Source organism: Balaenoptera borealis, assembly GCF_965194805.1.
Source record: "Balaenoptera borealis genome assembly, chromosome: 16".
Classification (NCBI taxonomy): domain Eukaryota; kingdom Metazoa; phylum Chordata; class Mammalia; order Artiodactyla; family Balaenopteridae; genus Balaenoptera; species Balaenoptera borealis.
This window is the reverse complement of record NC_138872.1, coordinates 50,970,675-50,988,049: the sequence shown is the minus strand read 5'-3', so window position 1 is coordinate 50,988,049 and position 17,375 is coordinate 50,970,675. Positions and strand designations below refer to the sequence as shown.

General features: G+C 56.4%; 1 protein-coding gene and 1 long non-coding RNA gene across 5 annotated transcripts; both read left to right on the top strand.

Moving 5' to 3' along the window:
- The first annotated feature begins 124 nt into the window (after positions 1 to 124).
- LOC309612990 lies at positions 125 to 4,934 on the top strand. The gene is made up of 3 exons (XR_014235459.1): positions 125 to 554; positions 1,082 to 1,194; positions 2,335 to 4,934. It is a non-coding gene; the product is annotated as an uncharacterized lncRNA (long non-coding RNA).
- An 8,079-nt stretch (positions 4,935 to 13,013) lies between these two features.
- Positions 13,014 to 16,809, top strand: LOC309613201 (tryptase-like). Of its 4 annotated transcripts, XM_082359748.1 has the most exons (6): positions 13,014 to 14,236; positions 14,481 to 14,541; positions 14,709 to 14,880; positions 14,991 to 15,256; positions 15,406 to 15,569; positions 15,643 to 16,809. In XM_082359748.1, the coding sequence occupies exons 2-6, from the start codon at positions 14,481 to 14,483 to the stop codon at positions 15,805 to 15,807; spliced, it is 828 nt and encodes a 275-aa protein (XP_082215874.1). In that variant the 5' UTR covers positions 13,014 to 14,236; the 3' UTR covers positions 15,808 to 16,809. The 4 variants fall into 4 exon arrangements, with proteins under 4 accessions (XP_082215874.1, XP_082215873.1, XP_082215872.1 ...); XM_082359747.1 differs by lacking the exons at positions 13,014 to 14,236; positions 14,709 to 14,880 and having other exon boundaries at positions 14,351 to 14,541; XM_082359746.1 differs by lacking the exons at positions 13,014 to 14,236; positions 14,481 to 14,541 and having other exon boundaries at positions 14,548 to 14,880; positions 15,502 to 15,569.
- The last annotated feature ends 566 nt before the right edge of the window (positions 16,810 to 17,375 follow it).

Below are 17,375 nucleotides of genomic sequence, written 5' to 3'. Positions count from 1 at the left end.
GTAGGAGTGGGAATGGCCGAGTCCTCCCTCATGGGTGAGCAGGCCCTGTAGAAACACACCGGCAAAAACAAAAGTCCCTGGCACATGTCCGCTGCATTTAAAGGGCAGCTTGGCAAGGCCCAGCCAGACGGCCCAGCAAGGCCCGTGCTCCTGGCACAGCCTAAGCCTGGACGGAGTGATGCCCGCCCGGCTGCTCTGGGAAGGAGCAGCGCCTCACAGCGTAGGCAGCAGGTGATCCTCCTCCCGCTCAGCCTGGGGCTGAGGCCTCTGCTCTAAGCACCTCCGACCACTCCTCCACCAGCGAGGCTGAAGGGCCACAAGGACAGGTGCAGGCAGGGGAGTGACTGGCTGAGGGGCCCAGAGATAAGGGAGGCTGCAGTGTTGTGGGCACTTGCCAGAGTCAACAGGGACACAGCTCCTGGGCCAGGCACTCCCGGAACTCCCGTCCCTCCTCCGGTTTGCTCAGCACCTGGACCGGGCAGACACTTAAGGTCACCTAAGGCCTGGGATTCTCCCCTGAATTCCCACCTGGTTCCCTGAAGCCTGATCCCCAGGTAAGGTCCCTCCCTCAGGCAGCTGTGTCCCTGAGCCTAGAGCCGGGGTCGGGGTGGCCAGCGATGGACCAGGCCCTCTTTCCCGGGGAGGGCAGGACGAGGGGACACAACCGGGCTGGGAGCCTCTCCAGCCGTAGCCCAGGCCTCAGGAAGTGCTACTCCGGAGGGGTTTGGATGTGAGGGGCAGGGGTGAGCACAGGGCCATCACCCTGGGGCTCCCGGCCACAGACTGGAGGCCAGAGTTTCCAGAGGAGGAAGCCCAGAGGGCCCAGGCAGTGACTCATGCTCAGGGGACCCTGTGGTCACTCCTGGCAGAGGGGACAGGGCTCAGGCCTGATGGGAGGTAAGCCCAGACCAGGAGAGATTTACCCCCCTGCTGGGTGGGGCCGGTGGGGTCCACCAGACAGTGCTCTCAGCCTGCGCAGGGCCCAGGGGGTAGGGGTGTGGGAGGCGATGCCGGGCTGGGCAGGGAAGGAGTGAAGGGTGCCCTGGGCTCGTCTGGGATCAGCTGATCACCCTGGCTGCAGGCTGCTGGCACGTGGAGAACCAGACCCCCGAGCCCCAAACCCTGTGTCAGATGGCGCCAGGGCACAAGGAGAACCTGCAGTCCCCGCTGGGCCCTCGGCAGACATCCCTCCAGGTGAGGGGGTCCCTGGAGGGCAGGAGGGCAGGCCTTCTCTTGTGGTCCTTTCTGGGACTGGGGTGCTGTGGTCCCCACGGGCAGGTCCCCGGGCCAAAGCCGTCTCTGAGCCAGGTTCTCCAGCAACCCTGGTCTTTCCAGTGGGGGGATGTGAGCAAAGGTGCCCCAGCCCTGGAAGCAGCACTTCCCAGCCGTGGCCATGGCCATGGGGAAAGCTCTGGAGGCCGCTCTTGCCGCACCCCCACCCCCCGCCCCGCCGTGCTGGAGGTCAGCATCCTCCACCTTCCTCCACCTGCAGATGTGGCTGCCTCTGGCGCTCCTCGTGTTTCCCTTCCTGGGAGAGAGGGGTGAGTCCCGAGGCAGGGCGTCCGGCTGCCCTAGAACCCAGGCCCCGGCCCCCTGGACAGACTGTGGTCCCTCTGTGTTGGGTATTCTCTGGCCGGGAGGCAGGGGCCAGTCACTTGTGTCCCCCTCGCTCTGAGGTCCATCCTGGGCCCTCAAATTGTCCTGGCGTTTTCTGCCCAGCTCTGTCCCCCAAGAGACAGGGGTAGGATTGCATCCAAACCAACCAGGTCTTGAAGCACTGTGACCTGCTCCCTGCGCCCTGTGGGTCTGTGTGAGAATCCTCACAGTCCTGTGCCTTTTATAACTTTCAAAGTCCTTCCCCAAGGCAGCTCATCTGTGCACAGCTCAGGAGCAAACTGAGACCCAGAACGGGGACCAAGACTTTCTAACCCCCCACGTGCTCGAGCTTTCCCGGGCCTTCTCTCACCTAAACCTAAGAACAACAGCCAGGGGATCCTGCCTCTCGTCCCAGCAGGGGGACTGAGGCCTCCCCAGTCTCCAACCTGAGAGCCATCCACCACCCACGGGGACCATTTGCATCTAAATTAATTAACATTAAATTAAAAATTTAGTCACACAAGCACATTTCAGGTACCGAGCACGTCCATCACCATGGAAAGTTCCACGGGGCAGCTGTTTGGGGTTCACAATCTAGACAGAATCTAGAAGTGAAGGTGGGAGGGGAGCCAACCCTTGGGCCCCACCCCTGGGCCCTGTTCTCACAGGGGGTCCACCTGGGGGGCTTGCTGGGCTAACCCGTGACCCTCGGGCCATTTCCACCCATCTTTCCACCAGTGATCGGCTTTGTCCCGGAGGTCCACATCATTGGGGGCATGGTGGCGTCCCCCTGGCAGTGGCCCTGGCAGGTCAGCCTGAGAGAGTAGGGACAGCATGTCTGCGGAGGCAGCCTCGTCAGCCACCGGTGGGTGCTGACCGCCGCCCACTGCTTCTCCAGGTGAGTCCTGCTTCCCACTCGCTGGGAGGCCCCAGGCAGCTAGAGGGGAAGACAGTGCCGGTCCCCGACCACCCCCAGGACTCACTGCCCTTCGCAGCCCCCCGCAGGTGACTCAGATGCCCACAGGCTGGGGTCACTCCAGCATCCGGCTCTCCTTCAGCAATTTGCCTCAGACACTGGCATTTTCTTCAAACTGTGAAAGAAAACATACTTTAATTATTTGACAATACTTGGAAGTAGGCACTTTTTTCCTATTTTTAAAATTGTGGTTCAATACATATAACATAAAATTTACCACCTCAGCCATTTCTAAGTGTCCGGTTCAGTGGTAATAAATACATTCATGTTATTGGACAACCATCCCCACCATCCTCTCCAGCACTCTTTTCATCTTGTAAAACTGCAACTCTGTCCCATTAAATACTAACTGCCCATCCCCCTCCCCCAGCCCCTGGCGACCACCCTTCCACTTTCGTTTTTTAATTAATTAATTAGTTTATTTTTGAAGGCTTTTTTCTTGAATCCTCTCCCTGAGAGCCTGGTTCAGCTCCTGGAGGAAACTCTCATCAAAGTGTAAGCACGCCCAGGACTGGTGCCCCAGGAGGTTTTAACGCCCAAGCTCCCAGGCTCAGTGTCCAGCAGCCACTTTGCACGTGTTCTCAGGCTCTGCAGCTTCTGCTCAGTGGGAGCGTCTCTGTAATCATCTGCCTGTCCAGTTTGGGGACAGAGGTTTGCCCTGTGACCTGGATTCTCCCATGGGACTTCACTTGGCCTTCAGTTTGTTCTTCACTTTCTTGTTGTGAGGATGGAAATCATGACTTCCAAGCTCTTTATGTGTCAGAGCAGAAACCGAAAGTCTATAGATGCATATTTTTCTGAGATAACACTAATATACAACAGAATTCACAGACTGTGAGACACCAGTTCAATGAAGTGTGACGATTGTAACACCTGTGTGACCACCACCCAAAACAAGACATATCACCTGGAAGGTTTCCTCACATCTCCTTCTAGTCAAGACCCTCCTCCACCCTCAGAGGCAGCCGCCGTCATGATTTTTGTCACTGTAGGTTAGTTTTGCTGGTTCTAACGCTGCACATGGAAGGGTCACACGTGCCGTGTGGATGTCCTCTGCTCAGTGGAATGATGCTGAGTTCCACCCAGGTGGTTGTGTGCATATGGAACTGACTCCCTTCTGTGGGTGAGAAGAACTCCATGGTACTGAAGATACTCTCCTGTTTTGTATAGAAGCTTCATTGTGTCAACACCCACGTTTCACATAAACCCATCGTGAATTAAGTTTTGTGTCTGATGTAAATGGGGCCCCAGTTTCACTTCTCCCCACACGCTTATCTTATCAGCCCAGCACAATTGATCGAAAAGGCCACCCATTCCCCATTCAATATCAGTGACATAGTGGTCGTCAATCAAGTGGTCCTGCAGTTCTGGGATCTATATCTACTCTGTTCTGTTCCTTTTATCTTTGTGTGCATCCTTCCCTAATGCATGGTCTTGGTTACTACAGCTCTAGAGTATGTCTTGATGTTGGAGAGGATGAGTGAGCCATCTTTGTCTTTTTCCTCTGAATTTTCTTGGCTATCCCAGGTCCTTTCCATTTTCATATTAACTTTAGAATCAGACTGTCAGTCTCTGCAAGATGTAAGGCTGCTGGCATATTGATTTGGATTGCATGAGGCTATAAATCAAAATGGATAGAATTGATATCTTAACAATCCAGAAACATGACACATCTCTCTTTAGGGCTCTTAAAATGTCTCTCAGCGATGTTTTGTACTTTTTGTTGTAGAGGCTTTGCACACCTTTCTTTAAATGTATCATTAGTGGGTTTATTTTTTTTAATTCTATAGGAAATAGTTTTGCATTTTTTATTTTCCAATTACTGGTGGATGATATTTAGAAATACAGTATTTTCTGCATATTGATTTTGTGCCTCACAGCCTCGCTGAATTCACTTATTCTGGTGTTTGCAGAAGATTTTTGTTTTTCTATGTATGTGATCGTGTCACCCACAAGCAAAGTGGGTTTATTTCTGCTGCGAGCTCAGCTCCGTCCGGAGTCCTGCAGTTCCCCGCGTGTCCACCAGAGGGAGCGCCTGGCTTGAAAAGCAGAGGCACTGTAGCACCTGCCGGGCGGGGCTGGACAGATGCTGGGACGGGAGGTACTCGCCGTCCGGCCACCCCTTACCTGCCCACCGGGTCGCGGTCGCAGAGTGGAGGCCTGACTGCAGCTGCAGCCCTGGCCTGGGACCTCCGAGGAGCAGGCAGCCCTGCGCGTGGGCGTGGGGGGTGGACAGCTGGACCTGGAGCTCTGGTGTCTGCAGACTCTCCTACGTGTGACTTTGGCCTCAGTTCCCACGCGGAGAGGATGCTGAGCTGCGCCGGACCCAGGGCTGCTGCAGTGGTTCTTCCTCCAGGCCCAGCCTGTGGTCTTCGCCCTCCCTGCTGGGGAGGGTCATGGGTCAAGAGTCAGAGGGCGGGGGCTTCCCTGGTGGCGCAGTGGTTGAGAATCTGCCTGCCAATGCAGGGGACACGGGTTCGAGCCCTGGTCTGGGAAGATCCCACATGCCACGGAGCAACTAGGCCCGTGAGCCACAATTACTGAGCCTGCGCGTCTGGAGCCTGTGCTCCGCAACAAGAGAGGCCGCGATGGTGAGAGGCCCGCGCACTGCGATGAAGAGTGGTCCCCACTTGCCGCAACTAGAGAAAGCCCTCGCACAGAAACGAAGACTCAACACAGTCATAAATAAATAAATAAATAAATAAATAAATAAATAAATAAATAAATAAAAGAACGTGAATTTCTTTAAAAAAAAAAAAAAAAGCAAACTGGGCTATTCATTTCAGTAACAGTCAAGTGGTCTTAGTTTGCATTCAATTTCCAATCAGTTTCTCAATCTATTTCATCTGAAGTCTTCACATTACCCACTATAAAAAATACCTATAAAAAAAAAAAAAAAGAGTCAGAGGGCGAGAGGGCAGGAGAGCCTGGGATGTGGGTCAGTTAGGGTGGCCAAAGCCCTCACTCAGCTCACCACGCCACCTGCAGTCAGGTACTGGCCGACCAGAGGTGCTTCAGGTTGTCCTGGGGGCAGGGTGGGGTTAGGACCAGGATGCCAAGGAGTCAGGGAGTCCCCATCCTCTGCCTCATACGCCTGGGCTCGCCTGGCAGGCCTCCCCAGGCCGTGGGGACACAGCATGTCTGGCCAATTGGGGCTGCCCCCTGGGCCTGGTAGTCCTGGCTGGTGGTCTCTGCAGGACAGCGGGGGAGGCTCTTGGGGAGGGGACAGGCTGTAGGGAAAGGGGGGCAGCAGCCCTGTGCTGTGGAGTCACCCGGATACGAGTCCACACAGGGGACCCCAGGCACTGACTCACAGTGTGGATCGCACGCTGAGCTCTTGGTGACTTACAATAAAGCTGCAGTAACCATGAGAGTGTGGTATTAATGGAGGGTAATGTACAGATGGATAGAACAGTAGCCCAGAAAAAGACCCACACGTACATGGTCACTTGTTTTCAAGAGAGAGTAAGGGTGGCCTTCTTAACAAATGTTTCTGGAACAACTGTGTCATCTGTGTGGGAAAAGACAAGAGTCTTGATGCTCGACTTGTAATTCATTCAAAATGGATCTTACACTTAAATGTAGACGTTAAAACTGTAAAACACCCAGAAGAAACCATAGCAGAAAATCCTCATGACCTGGAGGAAGGCAGAGGGGACTCAAAAACGACTAAAAGAAACAAAAAATTGGTAAATGGGACTTTGCCAAAATTTAAAACTTAAACTTAGAGTGACACTGTTAAGAAAAGAAAGTACAATCCCCTAACTGGAGAAAAATATCTGTAATGCATGTATCTGATAAAGGACTTGTATCCAGATTTAGAAAGAAAGGAGGGAGAGGAGAGAACTCCTACAACCCCCTGAGACAACGCCCAACGTGATTTAAATGGGCAACAGCTTGTGTAGACACTTCCTTAAAGATGAACCACGACCAAGAAACACCTGCTCACTCATCGAGAAAGTGCAGATGGAAGGAGACGCTGCCACACACCCTCTGAAATGCTGGAACGTCACGGGCTCTGCCCACAGTCTGCCCCACCTTCCTCTGAGCCGTGCAGTCCAAAGCCTGGGCCGGGCAGGTCCAGGTGGGAGTGCGCTCGCCCGAGAGGGGGTCACGCTGCAGAGAAGAGGCGAGGGTGCTGCTGAGCGAAAGGGCTTGTGCTCGGGAGAGGGTAACAGATGGGAGATGGTGACACGTGGGCACTACCCAAACAAATTGAGGGATTAGGGACTGGAACCGGGTTTCACCCGCCAGAGAGGGGATTGCAGTAAACCCCGCAGTGTGGAACTGGGACTGGGAAGAGCTGGTGGTTTCAATATAGATATTGAACTGTAGATGTGAGGTGTGGGAGCCCGTGTGTGCTCACGTGTCAGCCCGTGTGTGCATTCCCTAGCTATATCCCGGGAAACCCCAAGAGCCTCAGCGTCACCCATCACAAGGTTCGGTTTCTAAACACTATTTGCCCCCGAGGGGCTGGGCTCCCTGGAGAAGTGACGGGAGGGGCCTGGAGTCCTCTTGTTCAGGGAAACATTCAAAGAAAGCTGAGACCTCCACAAAAAGACTTGAACAGCGCCGTTCACAGCAGCTCCCTGTTCATGCCCCCAACAGGAAACAGCCAGAAGTCCCCCCGCAGGTGCGAGATGAACATCCTGAGGTGCAGTCCTGTGACCCAAGTGCAAACAAGGCAGGACAACCCACTGTTCACGAGTGTTTGGAACCACCTCCCTGGGCACCAGGTGCCGCCTGGGTCACCCTGGGACTGAGTGGGACCGTGAGACTAAGGGCTAAGGGGCCGCACACGGCATGCACTCTGTTGATGAAGTCAGTTTCCATGGGGTGTAGGGAGTAGTCTCCACACTGCCGTCCAGGCTGGACGTGAGCAGCTGAGGGACGGGATGGGGACCCGAGGGAGCCGACTTCTCACCTGGGTGGGAGGTTCCAAGTCAGCAGGGGTGGAGCCTGGAGTGACCCCTGCACTGATGCATCCGAGGTGGAGACGTGAGTCTGAAGCCGAGTGTAGCTTCACGTAGATGCAGGTGGATGCGTATAAAGATACCACGGCTACAAGGATACACACCAGTCAGTACACACACAGCCTGGCTCTGTCAGCCGTGGGGGCCGGAGGGCAATGACACCCCAAGAGTAACGAGCACACTCTGTGCCTGGATCTGGGTCTCTAAGTCCTCCTGCAGTAAAGGGAACTGGTCTCCTCGGAGAAATGATGCTGGGACCGATTCTGGGACTGAGGCAGGAAATACACCAAATGAGCCTGGAGACTCTGTCCCAGCCCAGAGGGGACCAGGGAGACGAGACAATTAAATGTCACGTGGGGCCCGGTTGGGGGCCTGGGACAGACAGAGGACACTAGGGGAAAAGTAAGTAAATGTGAATAAACTATGGACTTTAGTTAATATAATGCATCATATTGGTTCATAATTATAACAAGTGACTCATACCAAAGGAAGATGTTAACAAGAGAGGAAGGGACTTCCCTGGTGGTCGAGAGGTTAAGACTCCGCGTTCCCAGGGGGCCTGGGTTCGATCCTTTGTCAGGCAACTAGATCCCACATGCATGCCACAACTAAGAGTTCGCATGCCACAACTAAGGAGCCCTTGAGCTTCAACTAAAGAGCCTGCCTGCTGCAACTAAGAACCAGCACAACCAAATAAAACAAAACGAAACAAGAGAGGAGCTTGGATGAGGAGTATATGGGTGCATCTACACTGACTTTGAAATTTTTCTACACATCTAAACTTATTCTAAAAAATTACATTAAAAAAAAAAGAAATACAGAATACAGTTTGAGGCCCAGACTGAGCCCAGTGGAGACAGCTCAGGCCCTGTGACTGCAGTCTCTGTGCCAGCTCGCCCCCCTGCCCGGTGTCCCTGTCCCCCCACCTGTCTCCAGGTCCCGTGGTCTCTGTCACAGATCAGTCAGGCACAGCACCAGCTGCCTAGCTGCCCTTCCTAACCGTCCTCTGTCTGGCCAGGGCCTGATGACAGAGCTGATTAGGACCTCTGGGAGGGGCTGGGACTTTCCTGCCCCTCCCTCCTTCCTGCCCCAGCTCCCAGCCTGGCTCCTAAGCACACGCTTGTGGGTCCCTCTGAGACACTCTAGGTCAGCCTCCCCCTCTCAGGTGGGGGGAAACTGAATCACGGGGGCGGGTGGGGAGCTGCCTGATGATCCACAGGGCTGGGGAGCGGGGCACGGACTTGTCTCCTTCCCACCAGCACCAGGCCCGGAGCCGCGGCTCAAAAGTGCATGCTCCACGTTTGACCCGGTGACAAATACACATAAGGATGACAGTGACAACACTTCTGTGTACGGGGCCTGCGCTGAGCCCGTGAGGACTGCACACCTGGGAGGGTGGCCCTGGGGGAGGGGACCTGTCCCTATCAGCCAAGCATAGGGTGGGGGAGGGAGGAATCGGAGCCCAGGCTGCCCCTCCTAGGGCCCAGGAGGCCTGGGGTCACCCTGTATGGAGGGCGGGGGCAGGTCTGGAAAAACCCAGGTCCTCTGACTCTGGGACCCCCAGTGCCATCCCTGGGTCCCACTTCAGGGCCCTCACCTGTCCCGGCTCAATTCACTCCAGCACTGGGGACCCCGCTCCCCACCTGCACCCCATTACATATGTGGGGGGCAAAAGGATGGCCCCTCCAAGATGTCCTCATCCTAATGCCCAGAACCTGTGATCCTGCCAGTTTACAGGGCTTCGCAGATGTGCTTCTGGTGACGAGATGGGAGGTTACCCTGGGTTACCCGATGGGCCCAATGTCATCATGTGAATCCTTAAAAATCACAGACTCTTCCCCAGCTGTGGTCAGAGGAGCCGGGAAGAAGGCCGCAGGGTCAGAGAGCTGCACCATGTGGCTTTGAAGATGGCAGAGGAGCCAGGAGCCCAGGAACACAGTGCCTCCAGAGGCTGCAAAAGTGAGGAAACAGGGGCTTCCCTGGTGGCGCAGTGGTTGAGAATCTGCCTGCCAATGCAGGGGACACGGGTTCGAGCCCTGGTCTGGGAGGATCCCACATGCCGCGGAGCAACTGGGCCCGTGAGCCGCAATTACTGAGCCTGCGCGTCTGGAGCCTGTGCTCCGCAACAAGAAGCCGCGATAGTGAGAGGCCCGCACACCGCGATGAAGAGTGGCCCCCGCTTGCCGCAACTAGAGAAAGCCCTCGCACAGAAACGAAGACCCAACACAGTCAAAACTTAATTAATTAATTAATTAATTTAAAAAAAAAAAGAAAAAAAAAAAAAAGTGAGGAAACACATTCTCCCCTGGAGCCGCCAGGAAGCCGACACTTGACTTTAGCCCAGGAGACCCATGTCAGACACGTGACCTCCAGAACCATAGGGTAATAAACGTGTCGGTACATGACAAAGTTTGGTAACTCCTTCCAGAGGCCATGGGAAAGGAACACACCACACTCCCCGCAGGGCTTCCTACCTGCAGGGGCTCAGGCCTGCTGCCTGGAAGAAACGCCACAGGCACCCATGATCCGCTGTGTAATCTGGGTGGGGGCGGGTGGCAGCACAAACTGAAAATGCAGGGCCCCTTGTTAAAAAATTACTACAGATCCCAAAACGGTGACAGCACAGCAGTGAGTGGGCACGAGGCCTTCTGAGTGTGGGGCTCCAGGTGGTGGCACAGCCCACGGGCCACTGAGGCCATCCTGGCACTGTTGTGTGGTCCCCTGGACGTGGTCTCTGTGACATGGTGCTATTTCTGTCCCCATTTGAAGGCACGCAGGCGGAGGCACAGGGAGGGGCATCCTGGCCCAGGCGATGCCCTCCTGGCCTGGGGGGTCTCCTGCAGCCCATAAGCCCGGGGGCCCGGAGTGCAGGACCCTGAGCACCCAGGTGCCATCCCCTAGGGAGGATGCTGGTTCAGCCTGGCCTCTCCCTGGGGTAGAAGCCCCCCCCAGCCCTGCCGCCCCCTTCCAAGGCCCAGGGCGCCCCTGACGTAGAGAACCCACAAAGCGGGGGCGTTGCTTGCCTCAGATCTTGCTCCAGTTAGGAGCTTCCTCCGGGAGGCCACCATCTGCCCATACTCGGGGGGAGCAGCTGGACGCCGGGACGCCGGGAGGGGGGCTGCGGCTGGGGCTGTGCCACGACCCTCCCCTTCTCCCTCCCCCAGGCTGCATCCTGCTGTGACTCGGTCTCTACTAAGTGACCCTGGGATCCGCCAGGGCAACAGCAGTAGCCTCTTCCAGCCATAGAACAGCTGCAAGGGCTCACTCAGGATGGGGAACCCCGGGGGCCCTCAGCACCCACCTTGCCTGATGGACCCTGGCCCTCCCCGCTCTTTGTCCTGACATTCCGGGAGCCCATCTGCAGAGACCTTTGTCTCCAGCCCTCAGCACCACAGGCTCTTTCTCCTGCCCCCCCCACTGCCAGGGACTGATCCCCCTCCGTCTGGCTGGGCGGGGTCCTAGTGGTCAGATCCATTGAGGGCCATCTGCACAGAGGCAGATCCTGAGACAGCAGAGCCCTGGGGCCCAAGTTTGGCTGGGGTCTGTGAGGGCACAGGGTCAAGCAGGAGGGCAGGAGGGGGCTGGAGAGGGCCAGGCGCCCCTCCCCCTGCCCTGTGGTCACCCTCGAAGGCCTGCCAGCAGCGGGAGCATCAGTGTGCTCGCCTGGTCACTCCGAGGCCCTCACGTTCTCCCACCAAACTGTGCGGCCATGGCCGTCAGTGGGCGCGTTCTGACCTAGACGAGTGGACGCTGCAGGAGACACAGCCCGTGTGGAGGGGGGGCAGGGGGTGGATTTAGAGCCTAGGCCTGGGCTCCTGGTGTGGCAGGAGCTCGCCTTCAAGACTAGACAGGGGGGACTTCCCTGGTGGCGCAGTGGTTAAGAATCTGCCTGCCAATGCAGGGAACACGGGTTCGAGCCCTGGTCCGGGAAGATCCCACATGCCGCAGAACAACTAAGCCCGTGCGCCACAAATACTGAGCCTGCGCTCTAGAGGCTGTGAGCCACAACTACTGAGCCCGTGAGCCACAACTGCTGAGCCCATGTGCCACAACTACTGAAGCCTGCACACCTAGAGCCTGTGCTCCGCAACAAGAGAAGCCACTGCAATGAGAAGCCTGCACACCGCAACGAAGAGTAGCCCCCGCTCGTCGCAACTAGAGAAAGCCCACGCGCAGCAATGAAGACCCAACGCAGCCAACAATAAATAAATTTATTAAAAAAAAAAGACTAGACGGGGGCTGAGCACGCAGAGAATGAATTCATGTGCTGGCTTCTGCCTGGGGACCTCAGACACTCAAAAGAGCATCACTCTCACCATTAAAAGAAAACAAAAAGTCAGACAAACTGCAAGCTCACAGCTTTTCTTGAAGCCTCAGGAACTGGGGCTGCAGGGCAGGCAACCAACCTGAAATCCAAGGCAAGAGAGAGACAGCATGGGGCTCGCTCTCTGGGAAGTGACAGAGAAGAACCCACGAGCCCAAGAGCTGGCTCTTTGAAAAGAAGCAAAGTGGATTAAACGTTATCCAGACTATACTAGAGAAACAGAGAGAAGACACAAACCTCAACGCCCAGAAGCCAAGAGGGGCGTCATTGCAGACCTGCGACATGTCCAACCGATAATAAACATTGTCAGTAATCCGTACCCAGAAATTTGAATTGAACTAAGTCCTTGAGAGATACAAACTACCACAAAAACACTTAAGAAGAAATAGATACACTCAGTAGTCCTATGTCTATTTTTTAAATTGAATTTCTAGCCCCACCCCCAATTTCCCAAACAAAACTTCAAACCCAGATGATTTCACTGGTAAATCTACCACACATTTAAGGCAGAAATAACATCAAACCTACATAATTTATTCTAGAAAATAGAAGAGGAAGAAACACTTCCCAAATGATTTGATAAGGTCAGGACTACTCTGTCTACCAAAATTAGACAAAGATGTTAGAGAAAGGAAACTACAGACCAATATCCCTTATCAACATAGATGCAAGAATTAAACAAAATATTAGCAAATTGAATGCAGAGATATACAAGGAAGATAATACGTCATGACCAAGAGGAGTTTTGATAAGAAAACCAAACAGAGACATTATAAGAAAAGAAAACCACAGACCAGCATCTGTCCTATAAAGAGACACCAAAGGCTTCCCTGGTGGCGCAGTGGTTGAGAATCTGCCTGCCAATGCAGGGGACACGGGTTCGAGCCCTGGTCTGGGAAGATCCCACATGCCGCGGAGCAACTAGGCCCGTGAGCCACAACTACTGAGCCTGCGCATCTGGAGCCTGTGCTCCACAACAAGAGAGGCCGCGATAGTGAGAGGCCCCGCGCACCACGATGAAGAGTGGCCCCCACTTGCCACAACTAGAGAAAGCCCTCGCACAGAAACAAAGACCCAACACAGCCATAAATAAATAAATAAATAAATAAATAAATAAATAAAATTAAAAAAAAAAAAAAAAGAGACACCAAAATACTTAATACAATTTTAGCAAATTGAGTTCTTAAGAATATAAAAAAAATGGCAGATCATGGCCAAGTACAATTCATTGCAGGAATATAAGGTTAGTTTAACATGTGAAAATCAATCAAGGTAACTCACCATATTAACAAACTAAAACAGCAAAAGTATTATCACTTCCTTAGATGCAGAGAAAGAATTTTACAAAATTCAACACCCATTTGTGGCGAACAGAAATGCTCAGTAAACTAATCTCAACAGTGCGCTCTAGTTAAAATGCGCGGAACTGGAGAAAGCCTGAAATAGACGTACACAAGGCCAGGTGATTTGTGAGAAAGATGACAAGGTAATTCAGTGGGTAAAGGATGGTTTTTTCAAAAATGTGTTAAAACAGCTAGATACCTCGATGGGAAAATCAGAGCCTGGGTCTGACCTAATATCATACACAGCTCAGAGACTCAGAGATGTCCACAGCCAGACAGAGCATTGCTCACACCCGAGACAAACTGCAAATCAACACATTTTCTTGATCCCATTAGAGACCCGAGGTCACAGGGCAAACAGCTGACCCAAAATCTGGAGGGGGCAGGGCTGAACACTTGGTCACTTGGGACGGATTCTGCTATAGCCAGGGACAGGCGGGCCCCAGAGCCAGGTTGGTGTCTGGGCAGGGTGGGGACAGAGCAAGGCTCCCTTAGGGCACAGGAGGAACCACTTGGGTGGCGGTGTCGGGGGAAGCAGGGGTCCAGGAGGCTGTCAGGTGGGGAGGTGGGCTGGAGGCCCCGGGTGACGAGCAGGCCCAGGGGAGAGTAAGGAAGTGGGGTCGATGGATGGACAGGGACAGTGGTGCTGGGTCTGGTGGGGGAGTGTCCAGGGAAGGCTGGTGCTGGCCTCTCCTGTCATCTCCCCTTCACTTCCCTCTGCCTGTCCCTCTGCTGATGGCGCTCAGATCACCAGATAACAAGGTTCCACTGATGGCAGAGTTAACTGCTCAGATAACACCCAGAGATGAACGTTGTCCGACTTCACAGAGGAATCGGGTCTGCCATCTGGGGCGGGGGCTGCAGGGCCCCTTCCTGGCCAGAGGGACTCAGGTACTGGGTCTGAGTCATCCACTTCCTCCCCTCTGGATTGGATGACCAGCACCCTTCCCCTGACCCTGTCCTGCTCTGTGAGGATAAAGGGGCAGGGAGAGCGGGCTGGGCAAAAGCAGCTCGACCGGCCAAGGTGAGAACCCCCAGCAGGACCCCAACATCTGGGTGTCACCGTGGAACAGGGTGGCCAAGACTCAGATCCGGAGCACTGAGGCCCCAGAACCCTGGCCTGGACTGACCCCCCGATCACCGGGGGCCCCGACTCCACCTGCACCCCATACCCTGCAGAACCCGCACCCCCAGACCCCCCACCCCGCAGAACCCACACCCCACAGACCCCCAGCCAAGCTCCTGCTGCCCTTCCATGCTCCTTCCAGATGCTCCATCTGCTGGTGCTGGCGCTGCCCCTCCTGGTGAGCCTGGTCCATGCGGCCACTGGTGAGTCCTGACCCTGGGCCCGTGCTGTCTCTGTCCCCTCACCCCACCCCCCACAAGCCCAGGGATGGGTGGGTGGGTTCAGAGAAGCCCAGGGTGGTGCTGGCACAGGGAAGGGCTGAGCCCTGCGGCCGGGCCGTGTCGTGTCCTGAAGGCACTTCCTGCCCCAGTCCCAGACCAGGCCCTGCAGCGAGCAGGCATCGTAGGGGGACGGGAGGCCCCTGGGAGCAAGTGGCCCTGGCAGGTGAGCCTGAGATTCAGCACCCAGTACTGGAAACACATCTGCAGGGGCTCCCTGATCCACCCCTGGTGGGTGCTGACTGCGGCCCACTGCGTCGGACCGTGAGTCTCCACAGGGCCTGGCGGGTAAGGGTGGGCCTGGGGCTCCACTCACGCTCCTGGGTGTCCCGGAGGTGGCTCAGCCCCTGAGTAGGTGCCCCCTCTCTCCCCAGGAAAGTCCAAGACCCCACAGTCCTCAGGGTGCAGCTGCGGGAGCAGCACCTCTATTACCAGGACGAGCTGTTGCCCATCAGCAGGGTCATCCCCCACCCCAACTACTACATAGCTAAGAACGGGGCGGACATTGCCCTGCTGGAGCTTGGGGACCCCGTGAACATCTCCAGCCGCGTCCATCCGGTCACCCTGCCCCCTGCCTCGGAGACCTTTCGCCCGGGGACTCGGTGCTGGGTGACAGGCTGGGGCAACTTGAACAGTGGAGGTGAGTGTCAGGGATCGCTGGAGGGGGACTTGGGCACATCATGGCTCCACCACCTGGGGTTTCCTCTGGGGAACAGGGTCCCAACCGGCCAGCACAGGGCGGTGACCCCACACTCTCCTGATGCAGCATCCTTCCTCTCTCACCCCCAGAACCCCTGCCACCGCCATTTCCCCTGAGGCAGGTGAAGGTCCCCATTGTAGAAAACAGCATCTGTGACATGAAATACCACACTGGCCTGTACACAGGGGACAACATCCCGATCGTCCGGGACGACATGCTGTGTGCCGGGAATAGCAAGAGGGACTCCTGCCAGGTGGGTCTCACATCCCCCTGCAGCCCCTAGACGCTCAGGCCTCACAGCCACCGCTGACCCCTCCCCTCCCCAGGGCGACTCCGGAGGGCCCCTGGTCTGCAAGGTGAATGGCACCTGGCTGCAGGCGGGTGTAGTCAGCTGGGGCGACGGCTGTGCTCAGCCCAACCGGCCAGGCATCTATACCCGCATCACCCACTACTTGGACTGGATCCACCAGTACGTCCCCGAGGAGCCCTGAGCCTGGTCCCCAGGGTTGCCACCTGGGTCAGCAGAGAAGCCAGCCCCCTCCTGTCCCCACACCGCTGCTTCCTGGTGAGGCGGCGTCCTTCCCCACCTTCCCTGGCCCCCTGCCCTGAGCACCCCCTGCTGACGCCCCTGCCCCAAGCCCAGGGAGCGGGCAGTGGGCACTAATGCTCATTAAAGATCATGGAAAGCAGACGTGGTCGTCGCTGTGTTTCTGGCTGTGGGTGTCGCTGAGGGAGAGGGAAGGGTCCAGGGCCCAGCCAGGCGCAGCCACCCTCTCTGTGGGCCCCCGGCTCCTGAGCAAATGCCTTGTTGTGGGGATGGCCCTCACCCTGCCCCTTGTACCCGGGGCTGACTTCTCTGCACACTGGCTTGTATCTCTTTTTGGTGAGTGGCATCATGCTTTCGGGACAGATAAAGAAACACAGGCCATTTAGATGATTCTCGGAGCACCAGGTACCCAGCAATGGGTTCAAGAGCCGGAGCATCGTCCCCCTCAGCCAGGTCCCTCCATTTCGCTTTTGCAGCCTGTCCCCTCCCCCAGAGCCACCCCACCCATCCCAAGACCAACAACCAGGACTACCCAGCCCAGGGGATGGCCCCCGGGGAGGGCTGCCAGGCAAGCCCAGGCATGCGAGACTGAGGATGGAGACTCCCCGACTCCCTGGCGTCCTGGTCGTCACCCACTCTGCCTCCGGGATGACCTGGAGGGCCTCTATTTGGCCAGGGGCCAGGACTTGACTGCAGGTGGTGTGGTGAACTGGATGAGGGCTGTGCTCCACGTCCTTGTTTCTGCACAGAAACTCGTCAACTGTCCCATCCTCCTGCCCTCTAACCCTTGACCTATGACCCCTCTCTAGCAGGGAGATTGCAGGCCAGAGGCTGGGCCTGGGGGAAGAACCACTGCAGCAGCCCTGGGTCCGGGCCAAGTCAGCATATTCTCCCTGTGGGAACTGAGGCCAAGGTCACACGCAGGAGAGTCTGCAGACCCCATCACTCCAGGTCCAGCTGTGCCCTGCCCCCAAGCCCACACCAGGGCCGCCCACTCTGGGAAGCCCTGCAGTTCCCAGAGTCTCCACCAGAGGGAGCCCTGGCACCTCCTGGGAGGAGCTGGGCAGGTGGGGAGTGGGGTGGGGGCTGGGCAGGTGGGCAGTGGGGGAGGGGCTGGCTGCAGCCCTGGGCCCTATGCTGGGAACTCGCTGCCCACCCGGGTCAGAGCAAACAGGCCCCAGCCTCAGCCAGGTAGAGCCCTGGATGGCACCTCCCACCACCTAGACCAGCCCAGAGGCAGCTAAGTGGGTCAGGAGGCCCGCCGTCCCAGTGTTGCTGGGCTCCTGCTTTGCTGCGTGGAGAGAAGGGCTTGGACCCTATCCTGAAGCCAGCTCTGCATTGGACACAGCCTGCCATTGTGTTTACAGCCACGGTGGAGGATCACAAGTCCTATCCTGACCCAGCCCCCTTCTGTACCTGCTCTCACGGGGAAGGGGTGAGGGGGGGTCTGTGCACTGGGGCTGCGGGCGAGAGGCCAGCAAGGCGTGGGGCAGGTCTAGGGTCAGAGCCTTC

Excerpts from the sequence above, each read along its gene's own strand:
- LOC309613201 (XM_082359745.1), top strand. The coding sequence starts at position 14,606 with ATGGGTGGGTGGGTTCAGAGAAGCCCAGGGTGGTGCTGGCACAGGGAA. Across the intron at positions 14,881-14,990 it reads GCGGCCCACTGCGTCGGACC|GAAAGTCCAAGACCCCACAG; the intron begins GTGAGTCTCCAC and ends CTCTCTCCCCAG. Across the intron at positions 15,257-15,405 it reads GGGCAACTTGAACAGTGGAG|AACCCCTGCCACCGCCATTT; the intron begins GTGAGTGTCAGG and ends TCTCACCCCCAG.